The sequence below is a fragment of the Galeopterus variegatus genome, unplaced genomic scaffold, assembly GCF_000696425.1.
Source record: "Galeopterus variegatus unplaced genomic scaffold, G_variegatus-3.0.2 Scaffold976, whole genome shotgun sequence".
NCBI lineage: Eukaryota > Metazoa > Chordata > Mammalia > Dermoptera > Cynocephalidae > Galeopterus > Galeopterus variegatus.
This window is the reverse complement of record NW_007727087.1, coordinates 431,693-441,721: the sequence shown is the minus strand read 5'-3', so window position 1 is coordinate 441,721 and position 10,029 is coordinate 431,693. Positions and strand designations below refer to the sequence as shown.

The following is a 10,029-nucleotide window of genomic DNA, read 5'->3' as shown; positions in this document are numbered from 1 at the left end:
TGCTATACGAAGTTATTACGGTTGTGATTCCGTTGCCGGTCCCCAGTATGGGCGCGACACCGAGGGTTGCGATCCCGTTACCGGTCAGTAAAAAAGGAAAAAAACAAACAAACAAACAAAAAAAACCCCAAAACAAACAGAATATCCTTATCTGGATGACTCCTCATCAGCTGAAATGTATATATTAAAAAATCAACATCTACCTGCCCCATGCTGTCCAATAATCACAGTGACTGCTGACACTCCTGTCATGCTTGGAATCCAACAAAGCCCATTTATACATATTCTCATTTATTTCTCTCAACTATTTCATCAGTTACAGCCAGGTCAGGAATTACAATCCTGTCATATGGTTTGTAAAGAGCAAAGTTATTCCTGGTGGGTGTGCCTTTCAGTCTCTCATCTGAGTAGTGCCAAAAGGGCTCATTTATCTTCTTTAGATAAACTTAACATGGAATCCCACACCCTGCCCTGCTAATAGGAAATTCAGCCAGTCATTCCTGGGGCTCCCTTCCCAAAGCCTTGCCAAGAAAACTTACTATAACATTTGATTTGATCCTTTTAGTTCTAGCAGTTTGGGTCCATGCCTGGTGAACGGGAAATCACCACTGAGTGTGGGAAACACAGCTTTTCCCTTCTATGGTCCTATCACCAACCTGGGAACTACCCATAGAAAGATGTGGGCCCCAGGAGGTTTTGTAAGCCCAGGTCTTTATTTCCTCCAAGGTCATCCAAAATTTCTCTTCTGTTTTATCCTCAGTCACATTTTCTCTCTTTTCACCATCCAGGATACATCAATTTCCTTAGTGACCTGAACTTTAGAAACAAAACTAGGAAGAAAATATCTTGCAGACAACTCTTCTTGACAGCCTTCCACGTACTCCCTTGAGGCAATGGAGCTCAGAGTCGAATATTTGCTTAAGAATATTTACCAGAGAGAAACAGATAAGTTAATATAAAAATTCTTCTGAGGCATGGCTCACACCTACTGAGAGGATGGCTCTATGAGGATTCTTTGATTTTCTCTCTCTTCCAATTAAACTTTCTTTCCTGACATGACAAACATGTAATTTTGAATTCTTACAGAATATCCTTATCTGGATGACTCCTCATCAGCTGAAATGTATATATTAAAAAATCAACATCTACCTGTCCCATGCTGTCCAATAATCACAGTGACTGCTGACACTCCTGTCATGCTTGGAATCCAACAAAGCCCATTTATACATATTCTCATTTATTTCTCTCAACTATTTCACCAGTTACAGCCAGGTCAGGAATCACAATCCTGTCATATGGTTTGTAAAGAGCAAAGTTATTCCTGGTGGGTGTGCCTTTCAGTCCCTCATCTGAGTAGTGCCAAAAGGGCTCATTTATTTTCTTTAGATAAACTTAACATGGAATCCCATACCCTGCTCTGCTAATGGGAAATTCAGCCAGTCATTCCTGGGGCTCCCTTCCCAAAGCCTTGCCAAGAAAACTTACTATCACATTCGATTTGATCCTTTTAGTTCTAGCAGTTTGGGGCCATGCCTGGTGAATGGGAAATCACCACTGAGTGTGGGAAACACAGCTTTTCCCTTCTATGGTCCTACCACCAACCTGGGAACTACCCATAGAAAGATGTGGGCCCCAGGACATTTTGTAAGCCCCAGGTCTTTATTTCCTCCAAGGTCATCCAAAATTTCTCTTCTGTTTTATCCTCAATCACATTTTCTCTCTTCTCACCCTCCAGGATACATCAAACAATCTCCTAATGACCTGAACTTTGGAAACAAAACTAGGAAGAAAATATCTTGCAGACAACTCTTCTTGACAGCCTTCCACGAACTCCCTCGAGGCAACGGAGTTCAGAGTCGAATATTTGCTTAAGAATATTCACCAGAGAGAAACAGATAAGTTAATATAAAAATTCTTCTGAGGCATGGCTCACACCTACTGATTGCTTATCATCATGGGCCACAAATTATGAGAAGTACATTACATGTCTAACCTCAATCAATCCTCTCAAAATCCTAAAGAGGTTAGTCCTGTTACTGTCCCCATTCTGCAGGTGAGCAAAGTGAGGCTTACAGAGTTCATGTATCTTTTCAAGCACAGCCAGTAAGGGCCAGTATTGGGATGTGCCATGGGACTGGCCTCAGAGCTACACTCCTTTATAACTGTGTTCCTTCTATTGCATCAACCTCACCATCAGTGCCATGGCCAGTTCTCTAACCACTGGGGAGCTACTGCTGGCTCCCACCATCTCTCACTGCTTACACCCACCATCACGGAGGAGAATGAATCCTCCATCCAACTGCTGTTGGCTTCCTTTAAGATGCTGACTAAGTTGCTCTGCTGTATTTATGTGGTGTTCTACTTCTTCATTCCCACTTTCCTTTCCTTAAGTCTGGACAGATCTGTCTCCGATCAGGTCCCTCTGTGTTGAGACCAGTGTTTCTGATACTTAAGTGTGCAGGAAGTGGTTTCTAATGGATACATACTAAAAATAATGCACATTAACAAAACCTAGTTCTTTATGTTTGAATTGAGGGAGTCCAGAGAAAATTCTGGGAGCTCACTTTTAACAATAAATTCAGGTAATTCTGGTGTAGGGGTCCATGGTCCATCTTTGAGCATCGCTACTCTAGCCCCTATCCTTTTTCTACTTCATTGTTAATATTTATTCAAGTCCAAGCTTGTTTGGTTACAAGGAACAGGAATGCTCTCAAGGCAGTTTGAACAGAAAGGGAATTTACTGAAAAGAAGGGCAAAGTAATATTATGAAAAAGAATGCAGCCAGGCCACTTGAGAACTGTACAATAGTCAAGACGCTAGTCTGTTTGGCTCTCTCTGAGGTTCCATGGACATTCATCTCCTCTGTTCTTCAGCTGCATGAGAGTGTATCTGCTGCATCTCCTCTGCAGACCGGCTTTGAGAAGTTTGAACTGAGCCCTAACTTTGACATATCACCACATTACACTCACTAACTACAATCTCTATATTGCTTACTTCATTTATCAAGTGGCCACACTGGTGCAATCATTTGAGGTTGTGTGGGCAAATGAAGGGAACGTGTCCCTGAGGGGTAATGTGCTGTGTGCTGTAGATTAGATGCCCCTGCAAACTCACTGAGGCTTAATCCCCACTGTAACTGTTGAGGGTGGGAGATCTTATCATGGTAATTGAAAGGTGGGGCCTTGAAAGGGGTAATTGAAAGGTGGGGGTGATTAGAATATAGGACCATGCTATAGTGAATGGATTAAAAATGGTGGCTATAGGTGTGGTTGGGGGAACTTTAAAAGGGGAGCATGAAAAGTCTGTCTCTTTCTCTCTGCTCTCTCTGCTTCCACTTTCTTGCAATATGAGACCCCTGGGTCACTGTCGCCACCACCAGATGGACTTTGGACTTCCCAGCCTAGAAACTGTAAGCATTAAATTTCATTTTTTTAGAAAAACAAGTCACCTAGTTTCCAGTATTTTATTATAAGCAACAGAAACAGACTAATACACTGTGTAATCCTGCCACTGAATCAGGAGTTACAATATAAGGGTCATTTCCTAAGAAGACGGCTGTGGGTAGGGAAAAAATCACAACTATAACTCCTATAATATCAGTTGCAGAAACCTTCTTAAGACTATTTTATTTGCGCATTCTCCCCTCAACTGCTCCTGGTTCTCTCTAATTGCTCACTACTAAATATGGGGCTCCCGCTAAAAGGCTCTTCCTAGCATTCCAAGATTTCTGTGACCTGGCCCTCCTGTGGCTTTCTGTACTCACCCCTCCTACAGGAACCTTCTTCTGCAGGTGGGTCTCCACCCCTCTACTCCTCCAATATCCCAGCTTGATCTGGAAGTTTCCCACTCTTTCCACATTTACTTACTTTTCCTTTAAAGTCTTATTACCCTTATGTAAGCTTTCAAGATGTCTCATCCTTCTTACCCACTCAAACATTTCCCGTTTGGGTGACATTCATTATGAGTGCATTTGGTCTTACCCTCTTTTTAGATGTTTCTACTTATTTCACCAAACAGAGAGTGTTTTTTCTTTTCCTCAGAAAAATTATTTATTTATTTATTTATTTTTATTTTTATTTATCAATATACAATGTAGTTGATTTTCATGTATCTTTACCAATTCCTCTTTCCTGCTTCTTCTTCCCTCTCCCCACTCATCAACATCATATCTCTTCACTTGTCTTAACGAGTTCAAGGAATTGTTGTGATTGTTGTGTCTTCTTCTCTGCCACCTCCCATTTGTTTGTATATTTATTTATTTTTAGCTCCCACAAATAAGTGAGAACATGTGGTATTTCTCTTTCTGTGCCTGACTTGTTTCACTTAATATAATTTTTTCTAAGTCCATCCATGTTGCTGTGAATGGCAGTATTTCATTCTTTTTTATAGCAGAGTAGTATTCCATTGTGTAAATATACCACAGTTTCCTTATCCTCTCATCTGATGATGGACGAGTGGGCTGGTTCCAACTCTTGGCTATTGTAAATAGTGCTACAATAAACATTGGAATACAGGTATCCCTTCAGCATGATGATTTCCATTCCTCTGGGTAAATTCCCAGCAGTGGAATAGCTGGGTCATATAGTACATCTATCTGTAAATGTTTGAGGAATCTCCATACCATTTTCCATAAAGGCGGAATATCTGTAGTATCTTCTACTGTTACATGTTCATACACAAAATTAAAAATAAAAATAAAAAGCTAAACTGGGCCTATTATAAGACCATTTAAAACTAATTTAGAATTCCCATCTTTATTCTTATCTTCTGGCTGGGCCAAAGAATATTTTCACAAATTTCAAGTGCCTTCAAAGTAAACTACAGAGGCAACACTAAGAACTCCTGCTCTTAACAAATTCACTAACACTGTGGATACATTGTAGGTACTTATTGTAGATGGGCCTTCAGTTCTGATGTTTCTTTTAAGTGACAGTCTAGACCATTTTATTGTGAACATATATGTAGTCACTCTTCTAAGATGAAAGGATTCCATTCCATGTAAATATTAAATCATGTTTATTACTAGCAATCCAATCCACACAGAAAAATACTTGTCTATAGAACTCAAAATTCTGAGAAAAACCTGAATTATTTATTCTAGAAGAAAATTTCCTTCTCAGAAGTAAGTTTTCTCATTTGAATATAAAGCTATAAATCCATTTTGCTAGGGAGGTTTTCTTGTTTGTTTTAAAATTTTATCCAATATACTAGTCTTCTACAACTGGGGCCAAGAAAGTGTAATGCAAACTAAGGATAGAAGCATTTTCTAGAGAAGTGGGGAAATAGAGACCATAAGGTAGGTAATATGAAAAGACTAAGACTCCTTTCCTTCAAAATAACAATTTGCTTATGTTTAAAAGTTGTTCAAAAGTCACACTAATTTTTTAAAAACAGAGGATTAAATAGTCAAGTTTTAAAAAATAATTAATGTACCTTTTGTATAAAACTGAATCAGGAAAATAAACAAAAACAAAACAAAAGCAGCATGATGTGTAAACTCTTAAAGAGTCAATACCTACTGTTCTTTAGGGTATGTATAGGAGTTGCTTATGGTCAAATATCACATCTGGCCATGCCATGAATAAATATCTAAATCACAAAATGTAATTTCAAACTGGAAGAACACACAAGGAAGCTAACCTCAGTTGCAATACATGTAAAATACTGAAAAATTAAAATAGTCTTTACAGTAACAAAGCTATCACAAGTGCTAGAAAATGTCATATTAACAAATAGCTTTCAGTGTGGCTAGTGCATAAACACAGAGAGAAGGATCAAAATTATTTCCAAATATTCCCTTTCTAATAAATTCATATTCTTACAAGTGAATTAAAATAGGAAAATTACATGATGAGAGTTGCATTTTTTGAATAAACTCAATGTATATAAGCACAATGTATCAAAGCAGTAGTGAAGAAAAAACAATCAATTACTTAGGTTTCTTTATTCACAAAATTGTAATCTGAAATGGTGCTCCAAAAAATGACTGTTTCCAATATTATTATATATTATCCAGGTCAATTACAGAGAATGAGCCCAAAATCCCTGGGCATCTAAATTCTAAGACTGGGGCAAAGAACTCTACATTTTATAGAGTTGATCCAAGAGGCAGCATTAGGTTTAAAAAAAAAAAAAAAAAAGGTGGTGAGGGGAGGCTAGCATCAAATCTTCACTTTTGAAAAATAACTGTTGATGCTGATGAAGTGACAGTCATCATTAAAAAGCCTGGGCAAACTGCTGAAGACTGGGCCATCGGAACACAAGTTTATCTACAAAAAAAGCTACATTATAACATACTTAACATGGCAGCCTACTCTATGCCAAAGTTTCATTTTAAAAACTCATTCACTTAAGGTTCCTAATTCCACATGGTTTTTAGAAGATTGTGACACAGAGAAAAAGGCTGGCGTAAAATTTAAAGTACCATCCAACCCTTAATTCTTTTAGGCCCCAAAACAAGAAGCCCACTTTAGAACACGTGAATAAGGTGTTTTAAATGAAAAACCACAAAAAGCACATAAGTGAGGGCAAATGTAGCACTGTATTCAAACAAGTGACTACTTTTAAAAACTGGAATATATTCTATTATAAAGCAATGCCTGACACTAAAAATAGGCGATGGGCTGAATCACACATGAAAAAAAATCCCTAAATATAAAACTCAGGTTATTTTTTTACAGAATAGCCCCAACACCTCCCTCCCATTCTCCCCAACCACCCCCTTCCCACCAAAATAGTATATAACAACACGCTTTACTAAATTTTTCCTCCCTAAAGAGTTTCCTGTAATCTGACAGTGCTAGGAAAAGTCACTCTCACATTCACTTTCATGAGTAAGGGTAATAACAATATAGTGTACAAGTTATAATGTCCTTTTATCATATCAGCATTGACAGATGTTCCAACAGCAACATGAAGACTCGAACAGGATAATCTTGTAGCTGCAAACTCCACTTCATCTTGTTTTCCTTTTCTTAAAAAGCTAGCAAACAAAAAATGCATCCATCGGGAGCACGGGGCAGAGGGAGTGTCATAAAAGTATAAATCACTGAATCTTTCGAATGATAAAATGCAGTGCTAAAGTCACCTCTAAAATTCTGAAAGATCAGAATTCACAAGAAATTATTGAAATGACTAAAACATCCAAAAAAGAAATACATATTTTCATCACTCTATTCCTTGTTACATACAAAATTCACCTGGGTAATCTAACAGCTGTTTTAGCTATCAAATTTCATTCCAAGGAAAAGTTTGATAGTTATAAAGTGATGGCACTGTCTTTAATGTGCTTCATTTATCCAAAAAAAAAAAATTTTTTTTTTTCAAAAGAAAAATAGAATTTCCATTATGACCTTCATACTTTATTGCTAGTTACTTTCAAGCCCCGCTACCCGCTCAAAAGATATATAACTTACAGACCCCAAAGCAGTGTTAACAATTTTCTGGTTAGCAGAAAGTATTTGGTTTTTTTTCAGATGCAGTGACTGAGTTATACTCTCTAACTAGTTACAATAACAAAACATTTCCATATATATCAGCTGTTGGTCAGACTATGCTTTTTAAAGTGTTCTAGGATAATACATTTGTAAATCCAGTGGCTCCACCTTTCTATCATTTATCCAAGATTGATGAGAGGGTTTTTGTTTTTATAAAAGTCTTCACAAGTTAAATAATTTCTATTAAAAAAGTTCTCACGCTAATCCCACCCCCCAAAAAGCAATCTCTCTTCAATGTACACATCATTCATACACACACATACACACACACACCTGTTGCCATGTGGTTTTTTGCAAAACCCACACTGCTTGCTGGGAGTCCACATATATTTGCTTTCAAATGAGGAGCTATGATCTGAGCCTTCTCTTTTTATTGTAGCTATGTTGTCTGGAATGAACAATGGTGGCTCATCCAAAGAAAAACTTTTGCTGCTTCTTCTTTGGCGGGGTTGTAGGTTCTTCTCAGGTTTCTTTAGTTTCAGTTTATCCTCCTCCTTAAAATGCTCAATGCCTGGGTGATCAAGCTCTTCCTTTACATGACTATTGGTTTTCAATGCTGGGGCCTGCTGCTGAGGCTTATGGCACTGCTTCTGGCTGGAATGTAGTAAATGTCCAGTTTGTGCAGAATGATGAGGTTCTTTAGAATAACCAAGATGACCATGAGGCTTATCACTCAAAGAATGAATTAATGGTTTGGAAATATGTACTAAATTTTGATCCTGTGATGTTTTTTTCAATACAGAATGGGCTTGGTTTTTCACAGATTTAACCCCAGAATTGCAACTCTCAATCTTTGAATCTTTACCGACTTGTTTTTTTCTCACTTTGACTGGCCTATGGAAACTTTTCTGAGATTGTGGCTCATCAGCATTTCGTTTCATATTTCTGACATTAACTTTACTTTTGTTTTGCATTATGTCATGCTTTGATGCAACAATTTTCTTTGGAGGATCTGCAGTCACGTTTTGCTTAGAATGAGTCATAGGTTTTGAATGTTTGGATTTAATGTTTTTTGATTCTAAGCAAGAAACAATACTTGACTGGCTGTTTCTGTCATCCTGAAGGTTTGCTGTTTCAAGCGACTCCACTTTAATACTATCAATAATATTCAACTGTCTTGAATTTTGGTCTGGTGCACCACAAATAGCATTTTCTAAAATATTACTTTCTCGTTCAAAAGCACTAGTATCGACCACCTCTAAGTCTGATTTATTCAACTCGGTGCTCTGCAACTGCTTATCATTAGACACTGTGTCTTCACAATAATCCAGTGGTTCCATTTTATTTCTCTGAAGGGAGTTCTCAACTTTACCGGAAACATCCATGGTATTTTTCGATTCCAAATTACATTCAGTCACTTCATCCACAGAACTAGACAAAACTATAAGGTTCTTTTCTGTTTTATTTGGATTCATACAATCAGTATCATCAGATATATTGTTTCACATGGAAATTCTTCACAATGATTCTTTCTTAATTTAATACTTGAGGGGCCAAAACATACCTATTCATCAGTTGCTTAAGCTCATTCACTGAGCGTGGTGGCAGAATGAGATTTCCTATTAGCAGAACTCCCAAATGTCATTATCCTACCAATTTGTCAATGCTCATTATAAATGAGAACAGCACTTCCCCTGTTAACAGGGTAACTATGTCAGATAGTAATTATAACCTTAAGTGACACAAACATATTCACTCAACATGCACTAATGATCGTTTACGATGGACTGAACTCTTGGAAATGTCACACTACATCAAAATTGCTTACATGTCTTCCTTTTGACAAATGCCATATGGCCAGTTCTGCCATTAGCAAGTTCACATAATTGTGACCATGATTATCGAGGCTGATTCCTTGGCTTGCCTGGAGACCAGGGCCAAGGGAAATGGAAACACATACCTAGGGAAATCTATTAACCAATTACTCAGAAAACAAAAGCACTAACCTGCCTCTTCAGTTCTTACTTTTTCTGAGGGTAAACTGGGTTCTCCACCTCCAATTTTGTTACTGGCTACAACCCGAAATTCGTATTCCACCCAAGGGTTTAACTCGACTACAGTAGCTGTGTGTGTCTTCCCATTGATGACCTCAGGCACTGCAAAGGAGTATTTCAGAGAGGTAAGAGTCTGCATGCTCACCATGGACTTGAAATCCATTTATATGTGCTGATGGCATCTGCCTCTCCCCCTTTACCTGTTGTGACAGTTTGCCAACCCACGGAGAAAGGTGTCCTAGCCTGGATAGAATAGGATGTAACTGGGCTGTGGTTGTCTATACCTTCTTTCCAAGAGAGTTGGGCTGTTGTATCTGTAATTTCATCTACCTTCACATTTTCTGGTGGTCCAGGGGAACCTAAAAAAGGGATGAATGCAAACAGTGGGTAGCAGTTCCATAAATGTCATCCCTTTTTAACCAGGGAAGAGTGTGTCAGAGTGTGTCACATGACCACTTCAATAGCTCCAACTGATCTCAATTTCAAAGGCACTTAGGGAAAGGACCATTTACCTGGCAATAAAACTACCATTTTTTTTT

General features: G+C 38.1%; 1 protein-coding gene across 1 annotated transcript in view; it reads right to left on the bottom strand.

Moving 5' to 3' along the window:
• The window catches only part of LOC103591493 (contactin-3-like), a 159,880-nt gene that overhangs the window by 21,670 nt on the left and 128,181 nt on the right, over positions 1-10,029 (bottom strand). Inside the window, exons 11-13 of the mRNA XM_008573968.1 lie at positions 9,691-9,849; positions 9,443-9,592; positions 7,770-8,892 (exon numbers count right to left, since the gene is read on the bottom strand). Coding sequence (XP_008572190.1) covers positions 7,770-8,892; positions 9,443-9,592; positions 9,691-9,849 — 1,432 coding nt within the window. The remainder of the gene's footprint in view (positions 1-7,769; positions 8,893-9,442; positions 9,593-9,690; positions 9,850-10,029) is intronic.